General features: G+C 38.6%; 2 protein-coding genes across 2 annotated transcripts in view; both read left to right on the top strand.

Annotated features, from left to right (window-relative positions):
• Positions 1-840: 840 nt before the first annotated feature.
• On the top strand, positions 841-6,066 carry LOC128506925 (mesothelin-like protein; the record flags this gene model as incomplete). The annotated part of the gene is made up of 8 exons (XM_053477546.1): positions 841-858; positions 938-1,037; positions 1,133-1,305; positions 1,563-1,718; positions 1,860-1,993; positions 2,105-2,238; positions 5,128-5,222; positions 5,368-6,066. Coding segments are annotated over exons 1-8 (1,509 nt in total), but the record flags the coding sequence as incomplete, so codon positions are not given.
• Positions 6,067-6,135: 69 nt separating this feature from the next.
• Positions 6,136-19,515, top strand: part of LOC128506193 (uncharacterized) — a 30,219-nt gene continuing 16,839 nt past the window's right edge. The window contains exons 1-18 of the mRNA XM_053476524.1: positions 6,136-8,150; positions 8,241-8,325; positions 8,456-8,599; positions 8,697-8,905; positions 9,010-9,113; positions 9,264-9,382; positions 9,540-9,716; positions 9,845-10,047; positions 10,136-10,236; positions 10,502-10,620; positions 10,746-10,871; positions 10,978-11,171; positions 11,296-11,390; positions 11,517-11,647; positions 12,602-12,726; positions 13,808-13,925; positions 14,043-14,255; positions 14,711-14,881. Coding sequence (XP_053332499.1) covers positions 6,202-8,150; positions 8,241-8,325; positions 8,456-8,599; positions 8,697-8,905; positions 9,010-9,113; positions 9,264-9,382; positions 9,540-9,716; positions 9,845-10,047; positions 10,136-10,236; positions 10,502-10,620; positions 10,746-10,871; positions 10,978-11,171; positions 11,296-11,390; positions 11,517-11,647; positions 12,602-12,726; positions 13,808-13,925; positions 14,043-14,255; positions 14,711-14,881 — 4,383 coding nt within the window. The 5' untranslated portion in view covers positions 6,136-6,201. The remainder of the gene's footprint in view (positions 8,151-8,240; positions 8,326-8,455; positions 8,600-8,696; positions 8,906-9,009; positions 9,114-9,263; positions 9,383-9,539; positions 9,717-9,844; positions 10,048-10,135; positions 10,237-10,501; positions 10,621-10,745; positions 10,872-10,977; positions 11,172-11,295; positions 11,391-11,516; positions 11,648-12,601; positions 12,727-13,807; positions 13,926-14,042; positions 14,256-14,710; positions 14,882-19,515) is intronic.

Below are 19,515 nucleotides of genomic sequence, written 5' to 3'. Positions count from 1 at the left end.
ACATTATTGTTATGTCAAGAAGACAAACTGGATAGGAACTCCACTGCCATCTCTCCTTAACATATCCATGCTTCACTGGTATGTCACCTGGATCAGCCAACAATTAACAACAACTTTCCATTCTCCATCCTATTTCCAGCTGTTCTCACTTCATCATTACTAATGCCCTGAATTTCCAACCCCGCTTCATCCACCCTTCTCTCTCTGGGGCATCCAACACACTCTCGTTTTTACTTCCTCAATTTTTTTTTTGCAGAGCTCAGTTCATCTGGCCAATCAGTAGAAATTCTAGCTTACTTCTTATTCCTGTTTGTCCAACCTTGAGGCATCTGTCTCACATCATCTCTGAATTTTACACAACAGTCTTCTTCTTTTGGCTTCCACCATTATAATCTATCTTTCCCTTATGGTTTGTGAAACTGTAGGATATATCTGGTGTGAGTCTGACCAGGGATCAGGTGGCGATGCTGGGGAATATGGCTTGCACACTGGACGCCTCCTACATCCAGAACTCTGACCCTCTCATTTTGGAGAACCTAAAGAACTGTGGAGATCTATCTGACTCCCAGATAACTGCTGTACTGTCACTGCTCCTCAGTGGAAACACTGCTTATGGGTAAGACAGAGCTAGAAGAAAACATCTTTTCTGAACCTTCGTTACAATACATTTTTCAAATGAATCATTTTTGTATTATACTGTACATGAATAAGATCTCGCAAACATTGATATTTTAATCAGCAATCCGTCAACGTGGAACAAGCAGACAGTGCATCAACTTGGCATCCTGGCTGTCTACTTCACATCAGACCTCTGCGACAAACTTAGCTTTGTATGTAAACATGTTCAGTTTTCATTTGGTGAAAAATGCTTCATTTGTTTATGGAATGTTAGATAAGTTTTACTCATTTACCCTACTGTCTGTGCTTATTGTTGCAGAATGTAAAGAGGGAGATCCTGTCAGTCCTGAGAGAGCAGAAGATCCCGATCAAGATCCTAAGGACATTCTTTACGAAATGCAACTCAGAAGATGCAACAGGTAACAGTATTCACAGTGTAAAGCACACTGAGATAGAGAGATATAGTTTCAGATTCTCTCCGTCCGTGACTGACTTCCTGTTCTGTGTGTAACAGTGAGCGACATCTCAGCGGTGACGATTTCAGATCCGTCGTTCCCTTTCGGCTTTAATTCCACCCAGTTTGATCTGTATCTGGACATCTCCGTCCTGCAGTACAACCTGGCAGCCATCACTGAGAAAGTGGTGGACATCAGCCTCCAGACTGTCATTCTGAAAAAGTTAAACCAGGTCAGCAGCACTGAATGCTGGAGTCTTTCACACTACAGGAAACAAGAGATTGTTTGTGTCATTTCAGTTATAGGATTCTGACCTTCCTGACAGAGTTGGGTTAAATGTGATATTGGGAGCTTGTTTGTTGTCCAAGTGTACTTCTGCCAAAACTGGGTTGTTTTGCATTGAGAGTTGAAATTTTGTCTTTGCGTGTATGTTGCATTTCCCCAATTTGGATAGTGTGTGTTAATTGCTGATTTTGTGTCCATATGTAGATTTACCCATCAGGCCTTGATGATGGTGTGCTGCAGCTTCTTGGCTCCACTTCTCGTGTGGCCACTACAGATGACATCAGCAAGTGGAACATTAACATGATTGACACACTCTACTCTTTAATGGACCCAAACAATGGACCCTGGGACCCACACATGGTAAAGTGTGTGTGTGTGTGTGTGTGTGTGAGAGAGAGAGAGAGAGAGAGAGAGAGAGGATCTGTGATCCTACAGGTCCTCATTTTCAGTGCTCAGACCCTGATGTGCTTGCTACAAGAATAATGTTTGTGTGTTTTGTAGAGTCAAGCACTGATTATGAGGTATTTGAGCACGGAGGATCACTATCTGGAAAGTGCGGAAATAAACGCAATCGGTTCCAACATCTGTACTTTAAACGTCAGTGTACTGCAAACCATCACTGCTGAGAGCCTAAAGTAAGTACACCCTCGTAGGCACACCCTTCCATAAACATTGATGAACAAATGAAAGAAATTTAAGAATAAAATGAGTACAGTAGTTCTCACCTAGATTTTTTCATTATGCAGGAAGGTCCTGTCTCCAGATCTGTCGTCATGTTCTATTGAACAAAAATCTGTTCTGTACATCATCGCCAACTCTTCATTCAGCAATGAACACAGCAATACCCTGACATTCTACAATTTTATAACACCTTACCTGGGTAAATGCATGCCCAATTTTTCAGCAACTCATTCACACATATGATTCATCCTCACAAGGCAATTCATTATGTACACATACACTTATTATGATGGTAATATGGAGTCCAGTTAGTTATTGAAAACTCAGGTAGACTTGTATAAAGTTCCAGTCCTGAACTATCGAACAGTCAAGTCCAGTCGAGTCGAGTTAGCCACTGCAGGGTTGTTCCCTTAATTCCTACTACATTTTCTAATCTGTGAAGGAGAATACTATGATTAATAGTGTCAAAAGCTGCACTGAGGTCAAGTAACACAAGTATAGTGACGTGACCTGATCAAAGGCCAATAGGAGGTCATTTACTACTTTAACGAGTGCTGTCTCTGTGCTGTGATGAGGCCTAAATCCTGACTGATACAGTTCATGTATGCCATTTCTATGTAGATATGAACTTAGCTGCTAAGCGACTAGGGGGGGTTTGATATCTGGACAGCTGGACAAGGGTAAAGGTCAGGTTTTTTAATTATCAATTTACTAACAGCTAATTTAAAGGATTTGAGAACATACCCACTGCTGAGTGAAGAATTAATTATTCTCAACAGGGGTTCTGTTATTGCTGGTACTATCTGTTTAAGAAAATGTGTCGGTACAGGATCTAATATACAGGTTGATGAGTTTGCAGAAGAGATGAGTGAAATTAGTTTATTCTCTTTAAAGGAAGTAAAGTATTCTAGGTTCTGATCTGACATGGCTAGTTTAACATCTGTATCACTTAAATTGTCTGGTTTCAAAGCCTGTTTTTTTGCCTAATTTTTATGAGCAAATTGTCGACTTTAAATATACAGTCGCCTGATCGAGTTCTGTGGGGTCAGACGGTGATCTAATCGAAGTTGGGAACTCTGGGAGATTACTGATAAAACTCTGTTTGGTAGTTAATGTAAATGTACGTTTCATACGGTAGCGCGGCGCTGTGCGTACATTATTACTGTGACACACTTGAATTGAGACAAGATAGTGATCTGAGATAACTTCAGATAGTGGAATTGTGAATAAATTTCTTTTACTTAATCCGAATAATATTATTAAATTTTAAAGTGTGACCTGCTTTATGAGTGGGTCCTACTACACACTGATTTACTCCTACCGAGTCCAGTATGGACATAAATGCTGTTCTCAGAGGGTCTTCTGGATTCTTAAAATATATCTTAAAATATCCAGCAATTAACACTTTGTCTACAGAAACGACTAGGTTTGAGAGGAAATCTGCAAATTTACTGAGAAATTCAGAGTACGGCCCTTGAGGTCTGTAAATAATGGTTAGTGGGATCGACTGAGCAGACTTCATATTTGTAGCTACAAATATTGAAATATATAAAATAGTTTGTTACTATAGAGAACTTCACATGCAAATTTGTGTCTGTATTTTTGTATAATAACTGCGACGCCTCCTCCTCTACCAGTTAACCGAGGCTGGTGTATGTAGCTGTATCCAGGAGGACTAGCTTGATTTAGAGCTACATACTCGTCCTGTTTAATCCAGGTTTCTGTTAAACATGATATATCAAACTCCTGATCCATGATAATTTTATTAACAATAACTGCTTTAGATGCGAGAGATCTAATATTTAACAGACCTCAGATCAGAGGTGCTGGCTATGTATTCAGTGTTTTTTTAATTTTTGGTCTCTATATTAATTAAATTACTAAAACAGACTTTCTGTGTTTTGCAAAATTTTTGTTTAGCTCGGGAAACAGACACAGTCTCAATATAGTGAACCCTGAATGATGAAGCTATGCAGCTAGCAGACTATAGTTCTAAAACTATGAGCTATACTACAAGAAATGATAGCAGCACCTTCCCGAGTGGGATGGACACAGGCCTAACAGGCCAGCTTTGCCCTTAATTGTCTATGAAGCCCACATTATTTTGGGAGTACCACCTGGACATGCAGCGGTTCAGCGACCATAACGTCTTATTAGGATGGGGCCAGAGCATATTACTTCATCGGACATCACCTTCTCTAATTTAAACACCTTTGTAAAGTTACCCTTGCTAACCTCTGACTGACGAAGGCGTATATCGTTAGCTCCAGCATGTACAAGTACCTTAGAGAACCTGTGCTGTCCTAGAGCCTTAGGATTACTTGCTATGTCCGATGCTCTGGCTCCCGGGATACACTTAACCCCTAAAGGGGTTGGCGCCTCTGAAGGCCTGGCTAATTTTACATGCCTCAGTATAGAGTCTCCTATAACCAGAGCTCTTTCAGGTTTCTCAGCAGGTGCATCACTGAGGAGAGCAAACCTGTTGGATACGTGTGTGCTCCAGTGGGCTAGCCTTAGCGTTAGCTTTGGCTGAACGAGTATGCCGCCGAGTCGTCACCCACTCGCAGGGAATAATGTCTAAACATCCTGCACTCTACAAACTGAACAAGCTAAATATTACACATGATAATGTACCAGAGTCTGAGTTTTGATCATTTGGGGATGGGTCTGCTTGTTGTTCTTAGATGAAGAGATATGCGCATTCCCTAAAAAATAGAAAAGGCAAAGGTCCAGTAATATTAGACCTTTAAACTAGTTATTATTGTTATTTAGTATAAATGGAAAAGGCAGTATAATTTAAACGCTGATATAAACAAACGAGGAACTTTTGCGGTAACAATACGAAAACAGGAAGTTATGTCACAGGAAGCACATGCAATCATACAGTCAAATTATTATTAGGTAGTGATGCAGCACATAAATCTGCATTTGTAAGCATCTTTAAACATACAACACATCAAACCTTGAGATAAATGTGGCATACAAACAAAATACTTTTAAATTTGCCGTATATTTTTGTGTCTTGCTGGTGTTATTAGTATTTGTCTTACAGTAAAAATAATATGAATTGTTACTGGTATGTGTTTAGGTGGAGCTCCTCTGGAAGACATACAAACCCTTTCAACTTATAACATCAGCATGGATATAACTGTGTTCTCTAGTCTGATTCCTGCTGTTGTTATGGTATGAAAAAAAAACATACATGTAGATATGAAGAATATATGTGGATAAATAAATTTATATTTTGAGGAAAATAACTAGATATAAACTAATACAGAGAACTCTCTCTCTCTCTCTCCCTCTCTTTCTGTTTGCATGTGTGTGTTAGGCTCTCAATGTGACCACCGTCAAAGCCCTAATGGGGGTAAATGTGGCTGACTTAAAGCTGTTTGTGAACTCTCCAGCAGTTCATTCTTGGGTTTTACAACAGAGCCAGTCTGAATTAGATATGCTGAATCTTGACATCATTAAAACCAGCAGTAATAATTATACTGCAAATATCAGTACAATCGCTCCTCATACTGAAACAACAACTATCATAGCCATTGTTACCAATTTAACTGCAATGACAAAAATGAACACATCTGCCATTACCAATGCCATCCTTAACACCACTGCTTCTCCCGCTACAAGTTTCCAAACCACCCCTTTTGTTGGAACAACTGTCAAAACGCCTAGTACTAACAATACCATTCTCACCACCACTACTTTTCCTGCTACAAGTTTTAAAGCCGCCTCTTCTGTTGGAACAACTGTCACAATGCCTGGTACTAACAATAGCATTCTGACCACCACTGCTCCTACCACTACAAGTTTCAAAACCACTTCTTCTGTTGAAACAACTGTCAAAACCCCTGGTATTAACAATACAATCCTTACGACCACTGCTTCTCCCGCTAAAAGTTTCCAAACCACCCCTTCTGTTGGAACAACTGTCAAAACGCCTGGAACAACTGTCAAAATGCCTGATACTAACAATACCATCCTCACTACCACTGCTTCTCCTGCTACAAGTTTTAAAACCACCTCTTCTGTTGGAACAACTGTCAAAACGCCTGGAACAACAGTCAAAATGCCTGATACTAACATTACCATCCTCACTACCACTGCTTCTCCTGCTACAAGATTCAAAACAACCCCTTCTGTTGGAACAACTGGCAAAATGCCTGGAACTAACAATACCATCCTCACTACCACTGCTTCTCCTGCTACAAGTTTTAAAACCACCCCTTCTGTTGGAACAACTGTCACAATGCCTGGTACTAACAATAGCATTCTGACCACCACTGCTCCTACCGCTACAAGTTTCCAAACCACTCCTTCTGTTGAAACAACTGTCAAATTGCCTGGAACAACAGTCAAAATGCCTGATACTAACAATACCATCCTCACTACCACTGCTCCTACCGCTACAAAATTCAAAACAACCCCTTCTGCTAGAACAACTGGCAAAATGCCTGGAACTAACAATACCATCCTCACTACCACTGCTTCTCCCGCTAAAAGTTTCCAAACCACCCCTTCTGTTGGAACAACTGTCAAATCGCCTGGAACAACTGGCAAAATGCCTGGAACTAACAATACCATCCTCACTACCACTGCTTCTCCCGCTAAAAGTTTCCAAACCACCCCTTCTGTTGGAACAACTGTCAAATCGCCTGGAACAACAGTCAAAATGCCTGATACTAACAATACCATCCTCACTACCACTGCTTCTCCTGCTACAAGATTCAAAACAACCCCTTCTGTTGGAACAACTGGCAAAATGCCTGGAACTAACAATACCATCCTCACTACCACTGCTTCTCCTGCTACAAGTTTTAAAACCACCTCTTCTGTTGGAACAACTGTCACAATGCCTGGTACTAACAATAGCATTCTGACCACCACTGCTCCTACCACTACAAGTTTCCAAACCACTCCTTCTGTTGAAACAACTGTCAAAACTCCTGGTATTAACAATACAATCCTTACCACCACTGCTTCTCCCGCTAAAAGTTTCCAAACCACCCCTTTTGTTGGAACAACTGTCAAATTGCCTGGAACAACAGTCAAAATGCCTGATACTAACAATACCATCCTCACTACCACTGCTTCTCCCGCTACAAAATTCAAAACAACCCCTTCTGCTGGAACAACTGGCAAAATGCCTGGAACTAACAATACCATCCTCACTACCACTGCTTCTCCTGCTACAAGTTTTAAAACCACCTCTTCTGTTGGAACAACTGTCACAATGCCTGGTACTAACAATAGCATTCTGACCACCACTGCTCCTACCGCTACAAGTTTCAAAACCACTCCTTCTGTTGAAACAACTGTCAAAACTCCTGGTATTAACAATACAATCCTTACCACCACTGCTTCTCCCGCTAAAAGTTTCCAAACCACCCCTTCTGTTGGAACAACTGTCAAATTGCCTGGAACAACAGTCAAAATGCCTGATACTAACAATACCATCCTCACTACCACTGCTTCTCCCGCTACAAAATTCAAAACAACCCCTTCTGCTGGAACAACTGGCAAAATGCCTGGAACTAACAATACCATCCTCACTACCACTGCTTCTCCTGCTACAAGTTTTAAAACCACCTCTTCCGTTGGAACAACTGTCAAAACGCCTGGAACAACAGTCAAAATGCCTGATACTAACAATACCATCCTCACTACCACTGCTTCTCCCGCTACAAGATTCAAAACAACCCCTTCTGTTGGAACAACTGTCACAATGCCTGGTACTAACAATAGCATTCTGACCACCACTACTCCTACCACTACAAGTTTAAAAACCACTCCTTCTGTTGAAACAACTGTCAAAACCCCTGGTATTAACAATACAATCCTTACCACCACTGCTTCTCTCGCTAAAAGTTTCCAAACCACCCCTTCTGTTGGATCAACTGTCAAAACGCCTGGAACAACAGTCAAAATGCCTGATACCAACAATACCATCCTCATCACCACTGCTTCTCCTGTTACAAGTTTCAAAACCACCCCTTCTGTTGGAACAACTGTCAAAACACCTGATACTAATAATACCATCCTCACGCCCACTGCTTCTCCCACGCTCCCACCCGGTTTCACTGTAAACCCATGCCAAGGTGTAGACAGGTGAGCTCTGGTTTTTATTTAACCAAGCAAGGGCAATTTAGAAAGTAATAACATGAATATAATGTTTTATGATTTTTTTTTTTTTTACAGTCAAGCAGTTAAGACCATGCTCTCACATGAAAATGCCTCTGCCGTACTGTGCAACTTTAGCATTACTGACTATGCCTGTTCATCAGTGAGTGGTTCATTAACAGGATGCAAAATTTCTATTTAGATCATTCCTGGTTGATAGTTGTCAGTAATAAAAAAAATCTTTCTATTGTGCTTTTTCAGTTATAAGTAAAAGAAAATTCTTGTGTTTTAAGGGGGCTGATCTGTCTGCTGATGACCTAGCCAAACTACTAACATGTAAACTGACAGGCAAGATAAAGTACTCCAAAGATGTTTGGAAAATTTTCTTATACAATGTTGCTGCACATTTGGAAGAAGCCCTGAAGCTTTACATCATGGTATGTAAACTAGAGGTGTACTATATGTTACAAAATTTTCTTTTGGTGATGTATTTTTTGTTTGTTTGTTTGTTTATTTATTTATTTATATTTGTAGAACCTCAGCAACATTCAGTCTGACCCAAATATACTTGATGCCATCGGGGAGGTGATAATCAGTAATTTCACTACAGAAGAGCTGATAAATGTGACTTTCATCAGCGAGTGGTTCCAGGTCAGGCTAAGACCATTTTTGTCATCAGTGTCAACGGAATTTCTTTCCAGCCTCAGTTTCAAAAACTTTAGCTGCATTACCTACCAAATTGTGTAAGTATCCACAGCAGGCTTTTAAATGTCCACATGTGGAATTGTTGACAAGAATATTGAGAAAAAAAATTGAAGAAATCTATTCTGTTTTTCCTCCAACCTAGGGTGGAAGCTCTCAGTAGTCAAGAAACTCTCATGAATGAGGACCAGAAGCAGTCGGTCTTTACTACATTGATCTTTCCCTTTCTGTCAAGAGTTGACCTGCCAGGTACGAAGGCTACTTCAAAGAGCCCTTAAACAGAAATGTGACAGTCTCAACCATATTCAAATGAGGACAATTGACTACCTAAAGAAAATATATCAAGAGCCACTTAGGAATGTTCTAACTAATGTATCTAATGGTCTCTGATCATTTCAGATCCTGGCTGTGTTTCTGACACTTCTGGCAGCAATGACTGGCTTGCAAAGAACCTAGGCAATTTTTCAGCTTATGCTTTATGGGAAGAGCTCAACAATCTAAATGAAAATTTCTCTAGTGTGAGTAAATTTAGACTTAGACCAATTGCTCATTTCTTGTGGTTTGCAGTTGACTGTAGAAGCTTTCCTTGGTTAAGAGCACTGCTGTACCACCACTTTGGTTTGCTTGTAGACTTGGTGTGTACAGAATGTGTGACATGCATATTTTGTCCTGCAGGTGGCAGTATTAGGCTTGCTGTCCAGTGAGCAGAAGGCACAGTTCATCTTGCAGCCAGATTCAGGAGTGTTGGGAAATGAGTCTGTGTTTAGAGAGGTGTTCAGCAATATGGTGGCATCTTTAGATCTGAACCAACTTGGCAGCTTCTTCACAGCCTTCAACCAGACTTCAAAACAAGTGAGGATCTCAATAGTCCACATCCAGGACACATTTTCTTTTGGATGCCACACATTTATTTTGTGCACAAGAATTATTAAAGTCCACATGTGTTCAGGCTGTTTACCCATATTGCTGTGTGTTTACAGATGAACTCGAGCATTTCTACAGCAATTTCCGAAATCATCCTTAATGTGACACTTTTGAATCTGGCACCAGACTTCCAAAGTTTCAGCCCAGAAGAATTTGCCCTGTGGTTCCAGACCTACCTTTCCTTCTTCCTTCCTGTGATTGGTCCAAACACCCTGTCAGTCATCCCCATGAACATCAGCGGTGACTCCTACAGAGAGATGTGAGCTCCTCCTCAACATGCACACACAGATCTATTCTATGTATTTTATTTGCAATTCATCATGATTTTTCTGTTGTTGTGTTCACAGAGTGATAGGACTTGATAATGTGTACAGTCACCTCACCAATACACAGTCCAACACTGTCTTCAATCACACACTAGACTATCTCCAGTACCAGTCGAGTCAAGGTGTGTGTGTGTGTGTGTGTGTGTGTGTGTGTGTGTGTGTTTGTTTGTTTGTTTGTTTGTTTGTTTGTTTGTTTGTTTGTTTGTTTGTTTGTTTGTTTGTTTGTTTGTGTATTTGCTGACTCCGGCTATTTCTGTGTGCGGGCAGTGATCAGGAGATGCAATTGAATGTCATGCATTCACTGGTCTGGTGTTATCCGTCTAAAGTCTTTGTAGACATTTATTTATTAATGCATTTATTTTATTTGTGGCATATTTTGCTTCACAGGCCTGAGATATTACAGCAGTGGGAGCTTCTTCATGTTCCTGAACCAGTTCTTCCGCAGTTTTGGATTCCCTAACCTGAAGGATTTCCTGTCTCTGATCCCAGCTGATCGACAGGCAGAGGTATCTCTGATCTATCGTACCGGTCCGATTGGTTAATTGCTCAGTAAAAGTTTTACGTTGCTGTCAGTAAGTTGCCCAAGTCCCCCTATGTAATGAGTGCATTGTCTCTGATCTGTGTCCTTAAGATTTTGGACTCCATCTCTGTGGAAGAACTCAGTGAGTTCTTGAACAGGCCAGATGCAGTCACTGATGGGGCTGAGCTCTGCACGCTCCTCAACAACTACAATATGACCAATCAGTACCTAGAAAGGGTATACCAGGGGTTATTTTATCCCCGTTTTAGTCCATGTGGATTTCCTGCCTTTATTTACTCTTGATTGACCTGATTGATGGAGCAATCCATGTTTCTCTCTACAGGAACCCGTTTTGTCCTCAGCTTTGGCCAGCCTCACGTTGGCCTGTGTCTGGCCTCAGGCTCTCAGGGCCTCTTCTCCAGCGGATGTAGAACAGTGGTTTGATGTCACACTGGTTAACTACCTTCCCTACCTCACCTTCCAACTCATCAGCTCCACCCAGCTCAGTGAGGCCTCCTGTCTATCATACAGGAAACTGTAAGTCTTTGTTGGATGAAGCATTACATAAGAAACCAGCATCAACACTTCCCCCTGTCTGTTGGCTAAAATACTGTTGTAAAACCTGTATTAACGTGACCTCTGTTTATGTGTGTCTCATCAGGGTGTCTGTCCTTGGAAAAAACTACAACTTTTCTGCGACTAATTTTGCTCCAGCTGATGTGTACAGCTCTATAAGAGCATATCTGACCAACAATGGTAAGCATAATTAGAATAAGAATAATCTCTCTTTTGTCTCTCTGTACTGAATGGTACTGAACACTCATTTCTTATATTTGTGGGCCTCATAACTATAGCATAACTATGTGAATGTGTATGATGCAGATGGCAGGCCCCGCTGCTTTAACTCCTCAGATCCTCTTCTGAACTCCACTGCATGGTTTGCTGACAACATTGGATTCTTCTTCAAGTTCATCACCCTCACAGATCTTCAATCTTATATATCAGATAGCAAGGTAACACAGACATGCATGCACACGCACACAAAGTGTGGGCAAAGGGTCTCATCATACTCGAGAATGTTTTTTATATTATTTTTTATTATGCCCCTGTTTGGCTGTCAAATATCTTATATTTGTTAATGTTGTTAAAAACAAATCCATCAAACACACACACACACACACACACGCGCATACACACACACACACACACGCATACACACACACACACGCATACACACACACACACACACGCACACACACACATGCATACACACACACACGCATACACACACTCGCATACACACACACATGCATACACACACACACACACACATGCATGCATACACACACACACACACGCATATACACATACACACACACACACACACACACACACACACACACACACACACACAATGAACTTGCTTTGTGTACAGTGACATTGTCATATTGGAGCAGGTTTAAGATCGTACAAATATGGTTCTGATGCTCAGGTGTCCACATACTTTTGGAAATAAAGTGTATTTAAACACACGTACTGTACCAAAAACATCCAAAGGTAGTTACCATAAATTAATTAAATCTAATTCAATGCACAATTTACAATGATTTTTCATGTTAATAACTTTGCTCTGGAGTACAATTATTATTATTTAGACCAAAAATATATATTTTTTAAAATGTTAAAAATAATTTTATGTTACATGATACATGTACAGTACATATTATAATTTTATAATTCATCTACATTTCTTATAAAACTCTGTTTATATTGCAATGGTTTAATTTTTGTTATTACTTAATACATGTAAACATAAATGTAATATTTTATTTTTTTTAATGTCAAGAACATTCTGTTAACCCTTTCAATATGTTTCATGTTATTTTTTTATATATTGTCTTTTGCTTATTATATACTGTCTTTTGTACATTAGCTACTGTATTTATTGTGTTTTTATTGTTCTGTAGATTGGTGTGTTTCTGGAGAATTCAGAGAACCTTCAGTTGTTTAATAACTTGGAAATTGCAACAAGTGTCACAAAATACTACACAACTCAATTATACATCCAGGATCCCAACTTCAACCCAATCAGGTAATGCATTATACGTAAACTTGATAATACTAATTTATGATTCTTAAGCTCAGAGTTAAATTATTAACTATTTAAATCTCCATAATGTTCAGGAGTGACAGCAGTGTTTTTTTTTTCAGACCTATTTACAGGAGGCAATCTTCATTCTTTACGATATAAGTCATGTTTAACACAAATGTAAACCAAATATACCAAACGAATTATATTTAAAGAGCACCAAAAAATGTGAGAAAAAACGCACAAGATATCATAGAATTTAATATGCTCCTTTTTGGTAAATAAGGGCCATTATCCTTGATACTCCATGAATAGGAATTTTGTTATTTAATGCCCATTGGAAACTTTGGAAGTGTGACCAGTTTGCGTTGCGGCACAAACTATAGGGGAAGACAGGGTATGAAGAAATCGAAGTTCCAAATTATGTCCTGCTTTATACCTGTTTCTTTATACAGTTGGGTTCATAAGTCTGATACTTCACTGAAGGTCATTGTTTTACATTAAAAAATAAACAGAAGGTGAAAATATTTTTTGCTTGATATCTTGAATATTTAAATTTTTAATATACTGTGCCAGCTGGTTTCAAGGTTGTTTAAATGTAAAAAAAATTTAAATATTGTCCATGTTAACTGCTTTGTTCAAAAGGTTAGATTTTCCTTGTTTCAAGCATGCTTTCAGTCAACACAGGTGCAAAGTGCCATACCAAACACAAGGAAAGCCATTTAAATATTTTATTTTAAGAGTTTACATTTCACATAAATCATTTTCAATAATTTAATTTGTAAATAAATGTAATGTAATTAAATGAAAATGTAGTTCTTGGTGCATTAACTTTGTAAAGAATGTAAAACTAAAGTGTTCTTCACTAGTGCCCTCAGATCATTTTTCCTAGTGGATCACATTAGGATGTCTCTGCACAACAGAACACTACAAAAACTGAAATAAACAGATAGCTTGGAAAAAATCTTTTATACATACATATATACTTACTTGCTTATCTGGATTATCAGATGCAAGTATTTTATCTTTGTTATGTATATGGGCAGATGTTGATCACACACTGTATGTGTGTGTTTGTTTGCAGGTTACCAGGTGGACTTCTCTGTGATGCTCCTGCCTCTGCATTTACTTCTCTTGGAGAAACAGACAGTCAGGCCGTTCTGATAAGAATCAACAACAAATGCAAAAAAATCAATCCACAGGTAATAAGTCACTTTTGAAACCAATTCCAATAATGTTAGCATATTTTCTAAAATATGTAAAAGCAGCTGTAATTAGGTCTATAAATGTGTAAGTTCCTCATCCTCCTTTTCTTTCAGGTCACAGCTACACTTGTGGCAAAGTTTTCTACTTTGTCAGCAACTTCAATTGAGTTCCTTGGCAACCAAAGTGTTGGCCTGACTGTGGGCCAGATAAGTTCTGCCCCCTCTGAAGTGATCAACAGTGCACTGTCTACCTTCAGTACCATCAGTGGCTGGGACCAGGGCCAAGCAAATGCCCTCATCCAGAGCATCATTAGTGCAGGATTTCATGTGAGCATACATTACTTATCACCCAAAACACACACACAAAGTTTTTAATAATACTGTGAGCATCTTTCTGCAACATATTTGGACAATGATTTATTTTATTTTATTATTCCCACCATTCGGTTGAACTTATTAAGCATTTTCTTTGGCTGGAGTTTTTTTTTGATTAACAACCCTCTAGATCCATTTGGTCAGATTTAAGATGCAAATTCCACATCTGAAATCAACTCTCTCTCTCTTAGCACAAATGTCCAAAATGATGGGACCTCAGAGATGACCAAGCAACTATAGCAGTCTTTTGTCAAGTTTAATTTCACACTTCTGAATTATGGAGAATGTTTAAAGAGACTTCAACTTCTTTATAGTTCTGATTAGATTTAGTTAAGATGTAATCTGAATAATTTAATAATTTAATTAATTAATTTATTTATTTATTAATTTATTTATTTATTTAACAGATTAGCAGTGGTTCCTCTCTATTGTCTTTGGGCACACTAATTGGAGGAGTTCCATCTGCAACCATCTCCAGCATCCCATCTTCTCAGCTTCTGTCTTTATCACAGAATCCAACATTCATCAATAACATTCAGTCAGCACCAACTATTCTGCAAGAGACATTCATTCAAAAGGTTCTCCCTCTCTCTCTCTTACACACACACACACACACACACACACACACACACACACACACACACACACACACAAAGGTGTTTTATGGGCATGACAAATATTGACATTTGTATGTTAGTTATGGGTTAACTAGAGTACATGAATACAGATGTCGCGATTAAGACTGCGCGTTTTCCCGCGAGATCCCGCAATTTGGCGTGCGGCGTGCCACGACTTGCTGCAAGCAACATTCGGAAATTTAAATTAATGTGTTGTGCTCCACTGAATATCTGCCAGATGGCGCATGAAAGGACTTTATAAAAGACATGGCATTGCCTCGCTTTAAATGGTCTTAAATTAAATTAATTAAATTACTTGATAGTAGGCTAACTTATAATCTGATAGTGTTAACTATGCGAATGTCCTGATTCGTTAATATGCCAACATATCTTATTTAAAACGTAAAAATGTGTCGCCATCGTCAGAAGACATGAATGAACTATATATTATATTATAATTATATAATATTATATTATAACCTTCTGTGCGATGCAGGATTTTAATCCATGACGTCTTAGTGTATTACTGATAGTAGCCTTGGAAACGATGGTCCCAGCTCTCTTCACAGCATTGATCAGCTCCTCCCGTGTAGTCCTGGGCTGGTTCTTCACCATTCTTAGCATCATTGATACCCCATAGATCTACTTAGACTATGGCAGATTGTGTGGTGCACAGGTGTCTTTATGACAACTAACAACCTCAAACAGGTGCGACTAATTTAGAATCATGAGCAGAGTGTAGCTGGACTATTTAAAAGCAAAATAACAGGTCTTTGAGGGTCAGAAATCTGTCTGATAAGCAAGTGATCAAATACTTATTTGACACAGTAATTTACAAATAAATTATTCAAAAATAAAATAAAATTTGATTTCCAGATTTTTTTTTTTAGATTCTGTCTCTCACAGTGCAGATTACACACAAATATATATATATTTATTTATTTTTTTTTTTTTTTTGTGTGTGTAATAAAAAAATTTATCGTGAATAAAAGGTGAGAAGGAGAATTACAGTAACAGGGTTTTTGTGGGTGCGCTTCACCTCGGAGCGCGCTGCCGCGTTGTATTCAGAGAAAAGACTCAAATACTAGAAACAATATTGTATTAGGCTAACTTTATTAAAGATTGTTCACTTTTGTATTGGTTGTGTCTTTTTGCACAAACGCACGGATAGCTTTAAATTTGAACAGAAAATAATAGTGGGCTAGTAGGAACGTTATTTTTAATATAACTTAAATGGCTGAATGAAGTTACATATACACAATAAATTAATAATTGCGTTTGCTTTACATTTGAGCACTCATTGTGCTTTTTCATTTTGTATACTACCATATCATATATTTGTGTCTAATACTGTTGCATTCATATTTTACAAAATTACATGCAGTTTGTAATTTACTTGCGATTGTACTTTTGAAATGTAACCTACGTATCTACAATATAAGCATATTTAACTAATTCAGCAGGAAATGAGAAATTTGGTCGGTCTGGCTTTTAGATAAAGTTCTTTTTTGATATAATTGTATTATTTAAATTATTATCTTATTATAAACATGATTCTTATTCTCTATATTCTTGTCCAGTATAGTCCTTTATGTCTGCATTTTTTCGCACACGTTTATCATACTTCAAAACGCTGCCTTTTGTTAAGGCTGCGGGTTTATACACGCCAATGAATGAATTTTAAATGGAGTGTGTGCACCGAGAGTTTGTGTGTGTGTTTGTGACATTATCTTCTCCTTCAACGTGCTTCCAACTAACCAACTCTGGCCTCCAAACTCAGAAGGCTACGTGTCATAGCCGATAAGTGCTCCTTTGATCTGCTGGTTACAGCGGGGCGTCAACTGCTGATCAGTGTAAAGTAGCCTGTACAAACCAAGCTCTTCCCCCCAAAAAAGTGTGAATGTTAACAACAAACACTTGCTAGGGTACTTTTACTACACTGAAGTACCATTTTTTTAATGTACTACTACAGAACTAATGAATGGAGGAAGCGCAGTCAAAGCCCGGGGATTCTGCGTGCTGTCGCGTTGTATTCAGCGAGTAGCACATATTTTTGTGTTTGTTGCATTTCATGTCTGTAGTTTTCATATCTGCGCACGGGTTTATCAGCCTTTTGATCTTAGTTCTTACCTTAGTAGTTAAACAAATTCATAATCACAGTATTAAAATTACAGTACAAATGTAGAATTTAAGCAAAGTAAACGTTAACCTTTAAATTTTATCATGTGTAATTAGAAAGGCTACGCATGTAGGTTTTTTGTGAGCGCGATGTGAGCAGCTTTAATTATTGATAATTAGTTATTAAATGGTGGACATAAACAGCAGAAAGAACAATATAATTTTTTTATTATTATTATCATGTTCTTTTGCTGTTTAACTTCAGCATTGAATGATTATTTAAAACTGAAGCGCTTCGTGTAGATTCATGCCACGAGTCATTTTAATTGTTACGTTGTGCTCGAACCACTAAGCGTCTGTGGATTCCGAAATTTTTTACAGTTTTTTAATCACTAAAATAGATAAGATAGAAAGTTTCTTTATCATAACAGGCCTTGTATTGTTTTTAATCGTTCGCTACACAACCCATCATTTTTAATGCTATTTTACAAGGGTTGATACAAATGGAATAATTTAGTTTGGTTTATTTATTTATTTTTAAATAAAATTTAAAATTAAAACATTGTAGAGTAATTAATAACAATACATGTTATGATAAGAAAAATCGCATTCCAGGGGTTAAAAACGGTAACATTGTCAATTTTAGAATGTAGAATCCAGAAGATTTAAAATTTACACAAATTTAAGAAGAAGCCTGAAGCAAGATCCAAGATCCTCCACTTTTCTGAAACCATGCACAGTGAGGAGGGGTGCATTTTAGTTTCTCCGAGTGTAAAGGTGAGAACAGCCGAATGTCTGACATTGCAAAGCAACACTGCAAGAACAACAACCTAAAGTAAATAGAAATAAAATATACAGTATGCTGGAGAAACTCCCAGGTGGGAAGACACTGCTTTGTGTAGTTAACATCAAAGACAAAAATAAATAAATAAAATAAACATCAACTACTTCCACCAAAGAGTCTGGAACCCAGAGTACAGGGTGCGTCACACAGCGGCGATATATTATACTATAACCATATTATACCAAAGATAGAAGTGTATTTTTTTTTGTTATCTTAATGTTCTATTCTATAAAGGTCTATTTTCCCAGTTATTTTTATATAAAAATTTTCATGTCTTTGAATGTAATTTCTTTTATAATAACAATAAACCGATACAAACAGAAGCTATATAACAGTTCATTCTTTGTACAAATAAAATCGTTTGCTAGTGAACTTAATTAGCCAGACTAAATAATAAAAAAAAAAATACAAGCCCTTGAGCTGTTGTTTGTGCTTGTTTGGCAAGTCAGTTTCCTTGCTGTTTTCATAATTATTAATCTTCTTCTGCCGGTGTGATGTTTTCCGCGAGAGGTTGTGCACACGCGGTCCACTACACAGCAAAAATATGTATACACGTATAAATGTGTGTTTGTTGTATTTCTGGAAAAGAGAAATCTCTTATAAATCTTTTATATCGACGCGGGTGTTCATCTGACTTTAGATCAAAACTCGGCAAAGTGAAAGAGCGCACAAGCGCGCCGCGGGTTCACGCGAACATTTTACATTCACTAAAAGGCTTATTCACAACCACATTTCAGCCATTCACACACATGCATTGTGCTATGTTGTTGGTACACACTTTAATAAAAATGCTCCCGATATGAGCCGACACGAGCAGCTTTGTTTCAGTCATCATCTTCTTAGTCTTTCGGCTGTTCCCTTTCAGGGGTCACCACAGCAAGTCATCTAACCCAGACTAGGATGGACTAAATCCATCCTTGTCACTCCAAAAGAGAACCTCGACATCTTTAGCTATGCTACCTCAAGCTCTGCCTCCTGTCTTTTTTTCAGTGCCACTGTCTCCAAGTTGTAGAGCATTGCTGGTCTCACCACTGTCCTTTACACCTTTTCTTTTATTCTTGCTGATATTCTTTTATCGCACAACACACCTGACACTTTTCTCCACCCATTCCAACCTGCCTGTTCCTGCCTCTTCACCTCCTATGTTGCTCTGGACTGTTGAACCTAAGTACTTAAAATCCTGCGCCTTCTTTACCTCTGCTCCCTGTAGCCTCACCGTTCCTCGTGTCCCTCTCGTTCACACACATGTATTCCGTCTTGCTGCGGCTAACCTTCATTCCTCTGCTTTCCAGAGCATACCTCCCCATCTCCAAATTTTCCTCCACCTGTTCCCTGCTCTCGCTACAAAGCACAATGTCATTTGCAAACATCATAGTCCATGGAGACTCCTGTCTTACCTCATCTGTCATCCTGTCTATAACCAGAGCAAACAAAAAGGGGCTCAGAGCTGATCCTTGATGCAGACCCACTTCCACCTAGAACTCTTCTGTCACACCTACAGCACATCTTACCACTGTCTTAGTGCTTTCATACTCTAACATACTTCTCTGCCACTCCGGACTTCCTCATACAACACCACAGCTCCTCTCTCGGCACCCTGTTGTACGCTTTCTCTAAATCTACAAAGACACAA

This window comes from Clarias gariepinus, chromosome 18 (genome assembly GCF_024256425.1).
Source record: "Clarias gariepinus isolate MV-2021 ecotype Netherlands chromosome 18, CGAR_prim_01v2, whole genome shotgun sequence".
Lineage (NCBI taxonomy): Eukaryota > Metazoa > Chordata > Actinopteri > Siluriformes > Clariidae > Clarias > Clarias gariepinus.
This window is presented reverse-complemented; position numbering and strand designations above follow the sequence as displayed.